The sequence below is a fragment of the Apodemus sylvaticus genome, chromosome 4 (genome assembly GCF_947179515.1).
Source record: "Apodemus sylvaticus chromosome 4, mApoSyl1.1, whole genome shotgun sequence".
Taxonomy (NCBI): domain Eukaryota; kingdom Metazoa; phylum Chordata; class Mammalia; order Rodentia; family Muridae; genus Apodemus; species Apodemus sylvaticus.
In genome coordinates, this window is record NC_067475.1 from 105,318 (window position 1) to 122,824 (window position 17,507).

The 17,507-nt window shown below is 37.4% G+C and overlaps 1 protein-coding gene across 2 annotated transcripts in view; it reads right to left on the bottom strand.

Moving 5' to 3' along the window:
- Nucleotides 1–17,298, bottom strand: part of Wls (Wnt ligand secretion mediator) — a 119,038-nt gene extending 101,740 nt beyond the window's left edge. For both annotated transcript variants that reach the window (XM_052178840.1, XM_052178839.1), the window contains exon 1: nt 16,950–17,298. In XM_052178840.1, the coding sequence (XP_052034800.1) occupies nt 16,950–17,055 (106 nt within the window). In that variant the 5' untranslated portion in view covers nt 17,056–17,298. The remainder of the gene's footprint in view (nt 1–16,949) is intronic.
- Nucleotides 17,299–17,507: the final 209 nt, after the last annotated feature.

Genomic DNA, 17,507 nt, shown 5'->3' on the forward strand with positions numbered 1-17,507 from the left:
AATTATTCAAAAATATCTTTTCACCTTGTCTAAAATAGGCTTAGAGCTCTTAGTCTATTGCAACAAACTTCAGCCTTAACAGCAACTTGTTTTATTGGTCTTGTCTTTCTAATCAAATTGAAGTTGCTCAGAGACAAGATCTAGGTATACATACTCTTCTGTAGCCCAGAGCTAACACAGTTAGAAAACTGTAGCAACATGTGTTGAGTTGCTGCTTATTCTCCCTCATATTCTCTATCATGTCTTAAAGAAACTTCCAAAGAGTCATCATATACACTAAGGAAATTTCCCAGCTGTCCCTGGAGATAATATTCTGCTTGTACAATCCTTAAAAATTCTCTTCTACCTTCAGTAAATTCATTTCAGCAGCTTGAACACTCTGTGGTCACCTATGTTTCACATGCAAGCAACTGAAAATTCAGGCAAATTCTAAGAATTATCACTAATGATCTCCACTAGCAACTCAACACTGATACCTAAACTCACGCACTCCAAATACATAGTTTCTTCCTTCCTTCCTTCCTTCCTTCCTTCCTTCCTTCCTTCCTTCCTTCCTTCCTTCCTTCCTTCCTTCCTTCCTTCCTATCCTTCCTTCCTCCTTTCTTTCTTTCTTCTCTTTCTTTCTTTCTTTCTTTCTTTCTTTCTTTCTTTCTTTTCTTTCTTTCTTTCTTTCTTTCTTTCTTTTTCTTTGTTTCCTTCCTTCCTTCCTTCCTTCCTTCCTTCCTTCCTTCCTTCCTTCCTTCCACTTTCTTTTGAGACAGTATTTCTCTGTTGTCTTGGACTTGGCTCCTCTGATGATTCTATGTCATGTCAAGTAAATAGAAAGTTGAAGCTAGTAGGCTGGAGAGATGGCTTAGCAGTTAAGAGTACTGACTGATCTTCCAGAGTTTCTGAGTTCAATTCCCAGTAACCATATGGTGGCTCACAACCATCTCTAATGGGATCAGCTAGTATACTCATATTAAATAAATAAATAAAATACATAATCTTTAAAAGAAAGAAAGTTGAAGATAACTAAACTACCTCTCAAAAACAAGAACAAAAAACATGAAACTAAACAAAACTTCCAGTGAATTCTTCCTTTTTATAATCTTCAACACTTTTATTCCTGAAATGATTAACTTTGAAAACACAACACTGAAAAAAAGCAACCAAGCAAATCAAGTCATTAAATAGGAAGCTTACCTTCAAAATCAACCAAAGGACTGTAAAAAAAAAGAGAAAGATATGCACAAACAAAGACTTTAAAAATTTAAGAAATGCCCAATATTAGACAACAAACATGGAATTGTGTACTCCTAGACTTAGCTTAGTGGGTTACATGGTGATCATCACTGATCATCATTTTTTAAAAGTAAATTCATAGAATTTAAACTTCTAATTAACCATAAAGATGCAAATAATAATTTAACTATTATGGTTTTCAAAATATTTTATAATAGCTTCTATTCTGAAAATATTGTGAACTCGCGTCATAGAACACTGAAAAATTCAATAGTGATGTTTTGTGATACATTCATTACATTAACACACAAATGACCATCTACTGGTATGGCACACATAAGAAAAACACATTTAAAAAAAAGAGAATCAGATGTAGATATTTACATCCAACAAAAGGACAGAAGCTGTTAACTTCTGTGATTGAATTGGGGAAAAGCTGGAAGAAACTGAGGAGGAGGGCAACCCTGTAGGAGGACCAGCAGTCTCAACTAACCTGGACCCCCAAGATCTCTCAGACACTGGGCTACCAACCAGGAAGCATATACCAGCTGATATAAGGCCCCAACATACATACAGCAGTGGACTGCTGGGTCTGGACTCAATCAAAGAAGATGCACCTAACCCTCAAGAGCCTGGAGGCCCCAGGGAGTGGGGAGGTCTGGTGGTGGTGGTGGAGGTATGGGATGTGGAACAGTCAAAGGGTGGACCGGGAGGGGGATAAAATATGGACTGTAAAAAAAGATTAAATAAAATTTTTCTTTTAAAAAAAAGAATAGCTAATGCCACAAGTGACATAACTTTCAACAAACCAAGTTAACTAGTTTTTCCCATATATTTTTAAAGAAAGATTTATTTATTTATCTATTTATCTATTTATCTATTTATCTTTATCTATTTATTTATTTATTTATTTATTTATTTATTTATTTATTTATTTATTTAATGTATATGAGTACACTGTAGTTGCTTTCAGGCACACCAGAAAAGGACATCAGATCCCATTACAGATGGCTGTAAACCACTATGTAGTTGCTGGGAATTGAACTCAGGACCTATGGAAGAGCAGTCAGTGCTCTTAACTGCTGAGCCATCTCCCCCCGCCCTTTCCTCCAGATCTTGAGAGTGTTTTCTGACTCCTCTAAAATTTACCAGAGTATCAAAAGAACTTGAGAGAAACAGAAAAACATCTGACAGCCTGAACAGACTATAGTTTATCAAAATAATACTTAAAGAGACAGCCAACAATCATTCACTGAAGCAACTATAAGTTATATGAAGAAAGATGAAGAGACTACAGACAACATTTACTTCTAAATGAGATCTCAAAAAGTAATAAAAGTACAGGTATTTCTACAACAAATAATTCTACATTAAAAAAAATACAACTTGAGAAGCATCTTAAAAAATGCTCAACTTCATTAGTCATTAGGGAAATGCAAATCAAAACAACCCTGAGATTTCACCTTATACCAGTCAGGATGGCTAAGATTAAAAATGCAGGAGACAGCAGGTGTTGGCAAGGATGTGGAGAAAGGGGAACACTTTTCCACTGCTGGTGGGGTTGCAAATTGATACAACCACTTTGGAAATCAGTCTGGCGGTTCCTCAGAAAACTGGGCACATCACTTCCAGAGGACCCTGCTAAACCAATCCTGGGCATATACCCAGAGGATTCCCCAGCATGTAATAAGGATATATGCTCCACTATGTTCATAGCAGCCCTATTTATAATAGCCAGAAGCTGGAAAGAACCCAGGTATCCCTCAACAGAAGAATGGATGCAAAAAATGTGGTATTTATACACAATGGAGTATTATTCAGCCATTAGAAACAATGAATTCATGAAATTCTTAGACAAATGGATGGAGCTGGAGAACATCATACTAAGTGAGGTAACCCAGTCTCAAAAGATCAATCATGGTATGTACTCACTAATAAGTGGATATTAGCCTAGAAAATTGGAATACCCAAAACATAATCCTCACATCAAATGAGGTACAAGAAGAACGGAGGAGTGGACTCTGGTTCTGGAGACTCAGAGTAGCAGTATAGGGCAAAACCAGAACAGGGAAGTGGGAAGGGGTGGATGGGAGAAAAAGGGGAGGGAAGAGGGCTTATGGGACTTTCGGGGAGTGGGGGGCCAGAAAAGGGGAAATCATTTGAAATGTAAATAAAAATTATATCGAATAAAAAAATAACCATTTTTAAAAAAAGAACCGTGTCTTTTTACTCTTCTTATATTTGTTACCATGTAGTCAGTAAAATTCCAAATTTCCAAGTTTTAATCACCACAAATCTAATATCTTACCAAACAAAACATACCATAAACAGTTCTTTTCTCAGATCCCAAGACTTTAAATGTGAAGATCCCTGGTGGACTGGCCTATCCTGGACTGTTGGCAAGATCAAATAAGGTGATTTCTACAAAAGCACTTTGAAGAAGGATAAAAGTTCTCTACAAATGTGAGGTATCAAGAATATCAAATGCATTGCCTAGACTTAACATATACTCCACAAAGCATGATAAAGGTCATGGCAAACCTTTTTGTCCTACACAACCTCCATATTTTTTCCTGCTCTCATTTTGGAAAAACCGATGCTTGCTTGCAACCTTTCCCTCTGGTATAGGGGCAGGCTCTTTAAATTATCTGGAGTGATTATAAAAACATGATTCTATAATTTTAAACAGGTAAATAACAAAGTGAACACCAAAATAATTTTAAAATACAGATATACCTGGGAAAGGCACCTAAAAAAGGAAAAAGACTACACTACAAACAATATGGGGCTAATGGTCCTTATTATCTCATTAAAGTTAGGACAACTATTAATTATAGAAGACATTATTTTTGTTATAATTTTTGAATTTGCGCATTATTTGGAATAATATTAACTATATTTTACAGGACTTCAATACCTTCACGTTTGAAGAACTACTTTTTTTTTAAAGTTGTTTTTTTGGTGCCTCTAAATCAGATTTATATAGTAATTTTTCTATAGTGAACTAATTTTTAAGTATGCAAAATTTATAAGAAAACACAGAGAAGTGGATAATAAGAATATTAGAACTTTAAGTATACTTTGTCTTAAATCCCTCCCCCACTCTACTCCCCTTCCCGCCCCCAGAGGATATTTACAATCTTCCATGACACATGCTCTGTACCTTCTTGGTTCAAGCAAAACACACCTACAGCATTTCAAATTAACTACTGACCCTTACTCTCACACTATAAACAAACCCTTTTCAGAATCTCAATTGCATTGTGTCCACATTGGTTAAAGCTGGAAGCCTGGTGACCTCATGTGGTGTTAGCTTCTCCCATGCACCAACAGCATCCGCCTTTCTACTCAATTACCCTCTTTGGTGCCAGAGGATTGCTACCCAATGAACATACACAATAGGCTTCTGCTTCATTACACTAACCAACAGCAGGATAGAAATAAGCAGAAGAGGAATAAACAAGCTAATTTATCATGAGGCCAGAGCAAGCATTCACCAGTCTAGCCATGGAAAAGTTGAGTAGTTAACAGGTATCTCTGCAGTCTGAGATGATGTTTATGATCTTACAGGGTTATAAGACCAGCTGCAACAGAACTTCAATGATTAAAGAATTTTTCGATTAGCAGATGTGGAGACAAGCACACAAGAAACCCTACCTTAGAAACTCTTAAGTTCTTATATAAAATCTACTCAATAGTTACTGAGAAAGCTCAGCCTAGGATTCCAGATAATGGGGACTGACATCCTGATAATTTGCCCCAAGTGCTCAACCTGACTGTGGGGCTTCTGTTATTCATCATGAAGGAGGTGGTCAGGAGGGACCCAGGCTCTTTGTGAGGAGGATCTGGTGCCCCCTTCATTAGGCAAGGGCACAGCGGTTGATTAAATTAACAACTTCGGAGGGCTTCAGTCCCAGTTCCCAGACATTAGCACCATCATCCAGAACAAATTAAAGTCTCACAGCAATTAAGCAGATTTTGAAAATGAATTTCCCATGGTTCAATGGCTCAATAGCAATCTTGAGTTAAGTAGTAGAAGAGAGTTTGAAGGAAGGAGGAGGAATTGCTAAATTTCTAAAGTAAATGTGCAGCTGGCAGAAAGACAACAGAAAGCCTCTGTTAAGTGTCTCTACTTAGTGAGACTGAATTTTAGATAATAGAGGTGAAAAAATTTAAACAAAACTGTTGCATTAAAATGATGTTTCAGAAATATTTATTTTTCTATTTTTATTTCTTTTAATTTCTTTAATGTTATTATATTCCTAATCAAAAATTTAAATAGGAGACAGAAAATTGATTTCTTTTCACCAGATACAACACTATAGGAAATCTCAGAGATATTTACAGCAGCTTCCCCAGAACACTGGGTGAAAGGATTAAGACTATCAATAACATAGTCATTATTTAATTTTAAGGATTCACTACTTGACAGACCCTATATTGAAGTCTCTTTAACATCTTATTTAATATTTCAGCAATCTTATAAAAATAAGCTTGTTGAGTCCTGCATTGACGTCTTCAAAAAATACTTTCATCTCTGATTAAGTAGTTATTCAAGGTTGCATAGCCAGTACATGGTGGAACCAGGACTTGAACTCATACTTTACGGGTTATAGCTCACCAGTAGAGTGCTTGCTTAGCACACCTAGAGAATCTGTTCAATCCCCAGCATTACAAATAAATGTTTAAAATTTAAACTTCTTTTTAAACCTAATCTGTCAGTCTCAAAGAACAACCATATGTCTGCAAAATTCTTAGAAATGTAAAAAAACAAAACAAAAAAATTCCCACTTTTAAGAGTTTGTAGTCAAACTGTGGGGCTTCTAAAATAAGTCCTTTCAGAACAGCCCTCATGAAGCAGAAGAAACACATCTAAATAAGACCCTTCAGAACAGCCCTGGTGAAGCAGAAGAAATACATCTAAAATAAGTCTCTTTAGAACAGCCCTGGTGAAGCAGAAGAAACATGTTTATGTTGTCCACTATCGCTCAGCATCTCTATTTGATTATTCAGACTTTGGAAATATATTCACTAGAGCACATTCCCTTTATACTTAATTGTCATGCATGGACAAACAACCACATTCCTTTATCTACATTTATGACCAATGAAAGATAAAAACACAAAAACAACAGGGAATGATCATGATCAGTGACCAAAGAACTTGGTTTAACCAATGTTGAAGAAAAGGTCCCTTTTCAACTCCAAAACTTGTACAAGTTTCTACTTGCCCAAGCATACATAGCATGAAGATATGCATGAACTTTTGTTAACCTGCTCAAGAGAAAAATAATAGTCTTATCTTTGTTTAAACAATTAAAGTATAGCCTGGAATATAATACTAGAAAATACAGGGCAGACTTTAAAGATGTACATTTTTGGTATTTTTGCAATAAGTTCAAAGTGCAAGGCATTTATCTATGCACTTCTTCAATGATATTCTTGGTACTCATATTGTACTTGACTATGGTAACAATTACACATCAAGGTGGAGCTTAAGGTTTTATATAGTTTATCTTATATAATATCTTATAATTTATATTATTCATATTTTAAAATTCATATGGTGCTAGATATGTATACTGGTAGAGTACTAGCATGTACATGCCTCTAGTACCATCATGAAAAAACAATCTGACAACACAACTCTATAGTTCTAATTAATACTCCAATAGCTGGTATTGCATTAGTAAAAGATCATCTTTTCCCCTCAAATTTGATGTTCAAAAGTCTCTATCGTATATTATGAATTTAGAAGAGAAAAATGTCAGAACAGATGATGACTCCAGTTTTATACTATAAAACAGAAGATCAGCTAAGGCTTGTGTTGTTAACAAGCACATATGGAACATGTAGCTAAAATTTCATTAAATTTTTTGTTACTTAGGCTTTTTTAATGCTATGATCAGCCACGTATACTGGCCCAGGATTTTAGATTTTGAGGGTAGTGCTGGTAATTAACTCATGGACTTGTCTGAACTGTATCCACAACCCAAAGTCAGAATATGAAAAAGAAAAAAAATTAAGATAAAAATTTAATATCTTGTGAAGGCTATTAAAAACTAAACCAAAACATAAATGAACCACTGTGATTACCAAATATGTGAAAACCATACTTCTTGAACTATTGGTTTGCAGGGACTATGCCAATAGGAAGGTTATAAAGCAGTATTGTTGGGTTTTTAATAAAACTTAACCAACTGAGAAGCAAAAGGCAAAAAATAATGAGACACAGGATGAATACAAATGCATACATGTGTGTGCTAAGCAGTTACTTAGTGGTAACTTCTAATCCAGAAAAAAGGCTCTCATAAAGTAATTACTGCCTATTAGCAGGCACACTTTGAACAAATGCACAAGTTATATTATCATTTAAATTCCTGTAAATTCTTTAGGGGTAAGGAAACTGAGACTTTACAATACATTAAAGTTTTGTCTATGCTACAAGGTAAGTCTGATAACAAATAGATAAATTAAATCACTACTATTTGTTGATAGAATGAAGTTTCTACAACTAGAAAAACTTTGAACTGAAGGATTAGCGCATTTTCTTTTATTTTCTCATATATAATAGGCAAGTGTTCTATTATAATTGAGCTATGATTCCAGTCTTCTTTTTACTTACTTGAGACAGGGTCCCACTAAGTTGCTGAAGCTGGCCTTGAAGTCATTCCCCAAGTAACAGTGATCCTTCTGCTTTAGCTTCCTGAGTGTTGAGATAAAGGCCTTTATAACCCAGGTTTTCAGTAAAAACCAAAAAAAAAAAAAAAAAAAACCGAAAACAAAAACAAAACTATCATACAAGAAACCTTTTGCTACCATTCTGTTGTTTTATGAGTAACCATTTCTTAAGAATTCTGAAATACACCCTAATAATCGGCAAGTACCTTTCAAAATTTTTAACAGCTTGATTAGTGTGGTGAGTTAATGGTTTCCTAGACAAAGCTGGGATAAGTTCTACTTTATAAGTTACTGTCTCGTAGATATGCTAACACTGGTTTTAATCAATATTTCAGCCATACTCATCCTTCTCCTAAAACACATTTTTTCCCTTTCATGGCATTTATTTTTATCCTTTCCTATTGTTGTTTCTTTTTTTTTAAATATTTTTATTTTCTATATTCTTTGTTTACATTCCAAATGATTTCCCCTTTCCCGGATCCCCCCTCCCCAATGTCCCATAGACCTTCTCTCTCTCCCTTCTCCAATCACCTCCCTCCTTTTTCTCTGTCCTTATATTCCCTTCCAATGCTAGATCGATCCTTTCCAGGATCAGGACCCTCTCCATACAGTGGAGTAAGCAAAGAAAGTAATGGAGGGAGTTTTTGGTATCTGCAAAAAGAAAAGAAGGGAAAGAAGAAAGAGAAACAAATACTGATTGAAAGATAATAGTGCTCCTTCAGCTTAAAATCAACAAATTCTCTTTCTCTTTCTTTTCATTGGCTATTACATAGAAATATTATGATTTCTTAGAGCAAATCTCTGTTCTCCTGGGCATGTATTAAAGACTGGTGGGTTATATGTAACAAGAGGTTAAAACAAACACAAAGATATTTCAGGTTCCACAGTTTTCTGTTGCAGCTATCCCTGATCTCCAACTATATGAAGAATCTGATGATCCGGTTCCAAGTAGAGACATGTTCTGTAAATGATAGCTTGTTCATAGCCCTCTTAAGAATTTTATCTGTAACTACTTAGCTTAGGAATGCAAAGCTAAAGCAGGATCCCGGTTCACACCAGACAGAACCAGCTTAAAAGCACAGAGCAAAGAAAGGAATGTGGGTGTGTCTTTCTCCTTAGAGGCATTCTACTCAGGGCAAGTTACAGCCTAATGGACAGCATAAAACATGTTGAGAAGCAGATTAAAAAGAAACTGGACCTTAAGAATGCATACATTCCTTCAAACAAAGACTGGATTTAAAACAAAGTTAGAACCTACATTTTTGGTTGTGATAACCTGAAGGCAAACATGCTAAATAGAGAGAGGTTGAAAGTCTATATCATGTCAGCTAAATTATATGTTGCTTCATGACTGTTGGGTTCAAGAAAAGACAAAGGAGGAAGAATTAACAGTGCAATCAATGAGATTGGTTTTATTAATGTAGAACCTGAAAACCACTGAGTCAACCATTTCAGAATAATTATTTATTTTCTAAAGAAAAAAATTAATTCCTTGCCAAAACGAATATAGTAGGCTTGATCGGTTCTTTTAATTCCCTCTGCTCTCTTAGACATATGCATCATGGATAAAGCCCCTGAGCTATGCAAGGGAATTAACCAGAAGTTTAAGAAAGCCCTATAATTTGCATAAGCTAGTTTTTTTTTTTTTTTTTTTTTTTTTAAGAGCACTTCTTTGTCTGAGAATATTAAGAACATACAGCTGGAAGGAGAAAAAGGCAACAGAAAATTGCAGTTGAAAGTACAGGATTTAAATGGGCATGGAGATGGAATGCTAGCTTATTGTAGGGGAGTGAGTGGCAAGAAAAAAGTAGGTATGAGAAATCCAGACTAGCTATATCCAGAAAGGATGAAGGGATGTTTACTTAGGCCTTAAATTTCCTTTTCTCTGGGCCATATTTCTTTACCATCTCCTTTAATATCGGCACTGCCCTCTTGTGAGTCACCATGTGGTTGCTAGGATTTGAACTCAGGACCTTTGGAAGAGCAGTCAGTGCTCTTTAACTGCTGAGCCATCTTTCCAGCAGCACTGTCCTCTTTACAATTACATTCAGTACCTGTTGTTTAGGCTGAAGCCAAGAGGAACTCTTTGGCACTCACTTCTCAAATTTTCTGTAGTGTTCATCCTCCCTTTGCTGCATAATGTTGTTACCAAGGTGGTATGTGAGTTTCTCAGGCTTAGCCTTCCCCAGAACGGGTTATAAGTACAGTCATAATCACAGGAGCTGGTATGAGAGCTGCTGGGTGTCAGGAATTGGAATGGTTTGTTTAGGAAGTACCTAAGTCATTTTGGTACTCAGGTAGCAATAGGAATGCTTACTTATCTTAAGGAAGGGCATAGCCAAAAAAGGAAATTGAACTTTCATATCATATTTCCAAATAGTTCCTTAAGTGGGTCTGAGATTCAACTGAAAATTAGAGAAAGTAGCAGTAATGTAATGGTGGATTATAAGGAACATTAAATGAATCAATACCTCTAAAATGTTTTCTATGGCCACCCAAAAGTCAACAGTCACAGTAAAGCAGACACCTGCTCCTGGTCAGACATCAACATGATTCTTGCTTTTGATCCTTTATAAAACTTGTTAGAGGTAGAATTTTAAAGCTTGGATACAGAAGCTGAGGAGCTGAAGAATAAAACAAAAGTAGTATTTTTTTAAATTCTAAAATATAAGGTTTCTCCTTTTTCATAATTTAATAATCTTTAGTTTGTTTCTTTATGCAAAGAGAAAACACACAAAACATTTCTTGATCTTCAACTCCTGTTGTCCTACTGCCCTCAGATACTTAGGAACAGCCTGTATCTGGTCTACTTGTCCCATTAGGCCAGGATCACCAAATTTCAGGAGAGATCTACTCAAGTGAAACTAATATGTAAATCTGTTAAATCTGCTTCTATCTAAATCAAGAACTTCAATTTTTTCCATGTTAAAAAAACAATCTATTAGCATTTTCCTGAAGAATAAAACATACCTTTCATGGTATCAGCATGTCTACTCCTGAGAGTTGCTGGTCTTGTATGCTGGCATAAAAACTGTCATTTTAGAAAAGAATTTGTTTTGTTTTGTTTTTGTTGTTGCTTGATTGGGGTGTGGAGGTTTGGGTTTTTAGATTGCTTGTTTCTTTGTTGTTGTTGTTGTTGTCGTTATTTGTTTGTTTGCTTGGTTTTTCAGGATAGGGTTTCTCTGTACAGCCTTGGATGTCCTGGAACGAACTTTGTATACCAGGCTGTCCTGGTATTCAGAGATTCACCTGCCTCTACCTCATAAGTGCTGGTATTAAAGGCCTGTGCCACTACTACCTGACTGTTTATGTTTTTGTTTTTGTAAGTTTTAACTGCTAAACAAAAGCAGTTACTGCTATCCATACTTTCTAAATCCCTCTCTAATCTCCAGTGACTTTATCTCTTGTCTTTCTTTGAAAAAGTCCAATCGTTTTATACAACTACATAACTATGTCAAAGTACCAGCTGGAGAATATAAAATCAAGCAATCTTTCTTTCTGGTTAATGAACCAGGCTCCCCAGACAATTAGATGATTCATACACTTATGGGGGCTGAATAGAACTTGTAAGAAAGGAATAAGAATGGTGTCTGAATTTTTTCAAAAGATACCTTCCATTGGCTTCGATAAGTTAGACTTTCTTTATCACCATATAGATTACTCTTTCTTTCCATGTTTTCCAAAAATTAACAATGAGAAATCAGTTACAGTTTCCTGTTCTGCATTATACCTCTCTACACTAAAATAATTTTTTAGACCCCCAAATTATGGTTGAGGCAGGATGGGTTTAACTCTGGTTTGTGATAGCCGACTGACTGAAGTCTACTTCCATACTTGACTGAGACAATATCTTGAGAAAATGTACTAGAACTGTCTGCATGTTGATTTATTTACATAATAAAATGAGTAAAAAAAATACCAGTGATGGCCCGATGAAAGGTTCAGCAGGTAACGGTTTAACAAGATTTCAATCCCTGGGCCTACATGGTGGAAGGATAGAACCAACTTCCACAAGTTGTCCTTTGAGATCTACACACTGGATATAATTTATTTAGGCTCCATATTCCCTCATAGCCCTATCCTGGGCATACCAGGGACTTCAATAAGTACTTTGGACATTAGGCCAGTGGTATACCAAGATTTGAACTAAGAACATTCTATAAAAGTACTTTATGAGGGAGATAAATATGAATATTTTCCCAGTCAGTACATATTTAACAATAAGGGTTGTCAGGAGTGGTAGCAAATGCCCTTAATTCTAACATTTGGGAAGCAAGAGGCAGGCAGATAGGTCTATATGGCATGGTCTACATAGGGAGCTCCATGCCAGCCAGTAAGATACTGTCTCAAAAGCAAACAAAAATAAATGGTAAGTAAATAAATAAAATTGAAAACATAAAGGTACACGCCAAATTATTATAAAATGTCATCTAAACAAGGCAGAGTTTATCAGCAAAGGATATGGGTTTTTGTTGGTTTGGTTAGTTTTGGTTTTGGTTTTTGGAAACAGGTTTTCTCTATGTAGCCCTAGACGTCCTGGAACTCACTCTGCAGACCACTCTGTAGACTCACTCTGGCCTCAAACTCAGAAATTCGCCTGCTTCTGCCTCCCAAGTCCTGGGATTAAAATCGTGTGCCACCACTATCCAGCTAGGTAAAGGATTTGTAAACCTCACAAAACTATTCACAATTACATCAAGGAAATGTTTCTCACTTTTTACTACAGAAAGAAAATTTGCACTAGAAGACTAGATGGGAGGTACTAAGAAAATCAGCTGAGAGAACAATTAGAGACTATTAACACAAGCATTGTCTCATTATAATAATCAAAGTTTAGCTTTCTAAAAGTTAAATGTTATTTTAATAATGAAAAACTGATTAAATAAATTTATAAGATCACACAGAATTTATATAAATTACAGTTGTATGATTCCTCTAGAAATTAATAAAGAAAAAGTATAGTTTGATCAGGTATATAATTTTATAAAATAAAAAGAATGACTAAATACAGAAAAATATGACCAGTATCAGCCAAGAAACAATCAGTACTTTCCAAGATTCCCATAAGAGATAGCCTGGTATAGTGAGCTATATCTATAATACCAGATTTTGGGATATAGAAGAAAGAAGATCGGGAGTTGGAGATCACCCTTAGACCGTGAGAAGTCAGTCTGGGATGCAAGACTGTATGTAATATCTATAATTTTAATATGTTTAATTACATATATGTAATAAATGTAATATATACAGCAAAATTAAAATTTAATGTACTGACAACTGTGCACCCTGTTTAACCATGATTTCATTCAACTTTTCAAATTTCTGCAACTTTCAAATGAATAACTGCAGCAGACAAATGCTCATATGAATGGGTAACAATCAAAACCATCAAGTTTCCACTTAATAACAGCATAATGGAGAGTTCTGCATCCTTGACAGGGATAGTTGAGAAAATGTGATAACTGTATATGTATGTATATATGTCTTAAACACATTATTATATCCTCATTATTTAAGAAGGAGGCCACTCATATGACTTTTGACAAAAACAATGGCCTTCTTAAAGAAATTATAACTGGTGATTTGCTTATTTATACTTGCAAATTAAGTTTGTAGATTTGCTTAAAATAATTTAACCATAATCCATTTTGTCCAGTTGTGATCTCTGTTCTATTCATAATTTTAGAATTAGGTGAAACAGAAACATGATTCTTCAAACCTCATAGCACCAGAAATGATTAATCTGAAGTAAACAACATATGCATGATGAGCCAGATACCCCAGTTCATGACTTTTAGTGGGCTGTACTCTTATTTCATCACATGAAAACAAAGAAAAATTATTTTAGTATTTTTCAGGTCTGGTTTTCAGGAAAGTAAGATTAAGCTGTACCTTTCAAAACATTTTGTTTTCCTTTTTGGAATTCTTAAATATTAAATACATCTAAAAAGCTAGTCAATTAGTAAGTTTACTGAATGCATAAAAAAGATATCTAATTTATAGTGTCTCAAAATTTTAACAAAACCATAAATGAATAAATTTATAACTCTACCAAGTTCTACCGAGCATGATATTCCTTACCAAAGTTATCAAAAGTTCAACAACATATATAGACACTGGTACAAGAAAAATACAAAGCCAGCCAGAAAGCAAATAAACAAGTTTGGTAAGAAGGCCTTTAGGATGGGGGGGGGGGGAGGGGAGAGATTTGAAAGAAACCAGACCAAATCTCTTCTATTTGCTTTTATGGCTTCTTTAAAAAATGTTCCCCTTGATTTTATGAGGCTACAAATGAATATTAATCCAAATGTCATATAAAATTCAGAATACTAAAAGAGTTATACAATCAGAGGTGAAAGGGTTCTTAAACTCATTGATCTACCATTAAGGAGAAAAGCCTATTGGTTAAGTGATTTGCCTGGCTACTTTGAGAGTCATGATTTGCAATGGCTGTTTAGGAGATAAGTACTTTTGTTTTGTGTGTCATGTATTTCCAATGAGGAGCTTTTCCATAATATTTTTCTCCCCTGAGTTTCTCTCAGGGGGAAACATGTATCCAAAAGTATCAGAGTGGCTACAGTTCAGAAGGAACAGATACCTTAGGAAGACTAGTTTATCATCAGTATGCCTGATCCCATAAGTAGCAGTGGGATTGAGCAGTAGAGTTCTGCTCTAGGTCCTGTTCTTTCAAGTACTGATTCTACTAGTCCACTCTGAACAGTTTTATCTACTTTCAATTTAGAGAAGCTGAGCGGAAAACATAGCATGCACCTCTTGTTAATGTCCATTTCCTGTATTTAGGTCATAAGAGAGCCTAGGTTACCTAAATTTACTTAAGAGTAAAAAATGCTACTCTGAAAGTGGAAGGAGTAAAAACTAAAACATTATTTAGTATGGTCTACAAATAATCTGTTCAGTCTCAAGATAAGAACTGAGGACAATTACTGCAGCTGGGAGAGAAGCAAAGTAAAGTTATACGAAGTAAAGTTATACAAAAAAACTTCCAAGAAATGTTATGTTTCTTTTCTAAGAAAAGTTAGAATTAAAGTAGTTAATTATTTTTGGAAAATCTATTTAGGCAGGGCCTGCAGCTTCATTAACTAAGTACTACCTTAGATGGGGTGGGAACAACCTTAGCAATACTTACTTCCTATCTCAGACAACCCTAATTTCAACAAACAACTGCTCTAACTGGTAATTCTAATGTCCAGCAAATACTTGCAGGGGCCTTTGGGATCTTCTCTGCAATGGTGAGGTTCCAGAAAACATGTTAGTTCCAGAAGTGCTATAGGAAACCTACTACAGGACAAGAGGTCTGTGGGCCCACATAAGCTTCTTGTGGTGGTGGGTGAAGCGACAAGAAACTGTAATAGTTTACTGTGTACAAAAACCTCAAAGGGGAAGGTCAGGCAAGGATAATAGGCCAATTTAATTCTGAAAGCACAAGGTGCAAGAAATTTTATGATGGTCTGCCACTGAAATCACACAAGATCCAATAGCATCCAACTGCAACTGCTCATCAAGGGAAATAAGAGGTGTAATTGTAACCGCGGTGTAATCACTGTGAGACTGCTGCTGCTGCCTACAGCTCCCAGCAGAGAAGTATTAAGAGCCTGGAAAATTCAATACAGAGAAAAAAAGATTGTACGTGGCATAGCAAAACAAAAGCAGAATGTGTGTGTGTGTGTTTGTGTGTGTGTGTGTTGCCCATACACAAGACAGTAGAAACGTGTACTCGACCTCCTCAGAACTCCCTTCTTGAAGCTTCTCCTTCTCTCCTTTGTTTAAAACACTTAGCCTGGTGTTACAAAGATTGCCAGTACCAGACACTCTGATATGCGAACCCAACACATCCTAGTCTAGAGGAAAAACACGGTGCCCACTACTCTCACCCCTCAAGGGAGCTCCTGCGCTGCCCAGGGACTCATTGCAAGAAGCACAGAACCCCGCCTGAGCTCTTCCACCCAGGCAAGAGCAATGGCCAGCCCCAAGAAAGCCAAGCTGCCCAGCAGCGCCCGCTCCGAAGTTGGCACTGAAGTTTGTCCAAGGATGTCCGGAACCTTGAGGAGAAAGGGACACGAGGTGGAAAAGACAGTAGGTGTAAGTTGAGTTTTCCGAGTGGTTCCTAAGGCAGAAGGTCGGCTACCTCGGAAGCTTTTTTTTTTTTTTTTTTTTTTTTTTATTTTTATTTTTTTTTTTTTTGGTTGGTGCGCACTGAAAGTCTTGGCGCCTGGGAGCTGTCACCTGAGGGCAGCCCAGGAGGGAGCAGGAAACGTCCTCGGCGCCAGGGGAGGACCTCAGGCTTCGGACTCACTGGTTCTTAGGTCTCAAAGCAGAGGGGGAGGGGAGATGGCAGAGGGGACTAGAGGCAAAAGCAACACCTTTCGGTAAGGTTTTCTCCTACGCCCTCTCCAAGTTCTTGCTGAGAGGGCCAGGACTCTCTTAAGCCACTCTACTCTGAGTCCTCAATTCAAACAAGTCCGCCGCCAGAGGTGGGTGGGGTGGCGGCGTGGAAACCAAGGGCTTAAAGGTTGAGACCCTAAAACCAGCTCTAGTTCCTCCCCGAGACAACCTAATACATTTACACAAGCCACAGCCAGTAACAGATCGCGGCTGGCACAGGGCTTAGCTCTCGACTCTCCTGTTATTCCTAATAAAGTCGATTACGTTGCCCTCCCGGAGCTGACTGGAAGGGAACCGAGAGGGAAAGGGGGGCGGGCGAGGGAAAGAGCAGGGGGAGCAATCAACTTTGCGACCCAGCACTTCCTCGCGATCCGTCGCCATGCTTAAGATCCACCCCCACCCCCTCCTGCCTTTCAAGTGGATACTGAAACTAGGCCAAAACTTTTCCCCTCCTTTTCTCTTTGCCACTAGACTGGATTGTGCCCCATGGAGCCCCATGGAGCTCTGCTTTCTTAAGCACAATAGCCGGACTAATTAGATCATAGAGGCAAGGCAGCGATACTGTAACAAGTAGCCCAAGAGGCAAAAGAGGGAAGGGCCAAAGAAAGGGAAAGGGGAAAGTTTGCTGCTCTCACACTTACCGATCAAGCCTCCCACCAGAAAGGCAACGATTTGGAAAACCAGAAGAATCCCTCCAACAATGCAGAGCTTCTTGGTACTCATGTTTTCTATAATTGCCCCAGCCATTTCTGCGACCCCCTTTCTTTTCTCCTTTAAGTAAATGTTTTAGGGTATGCTTTCGCTTCCCCTCTCCTTCTTCCTTGCCCTCTTTTCCTGGTGCTGCAAAACTTCAAGGGTGCGATAGGAGGTGGGACAGACCGTAGGCGCCCGAGCGGATGCCTGGGCGAAGCCGTTTGAGCTCCCCAGATGCCCAGAGCTGAGACTGCGGCCGCCCGGCAGCCAGTGGACGCTTAAAGAAGCAGGGAAGCGGATCACATGACACGCCTCCCTCTCTTTCTTCCTCCCTCCCTCTCGCGCTTCCTCCCTCCCTCCCTCCCTTTCTCCCTCCCTCCCTCTCTTCCTCAACCCTGGCCCGCCAGTTCAGGGATCTCAGCTCCCGCCAGCTCTGACTACCCGCCCTCAGGTCCGGCCTGCAGCTTGCCCCAGCAAACAGCTGGTAATTTGAGGGGGGTGGCTGG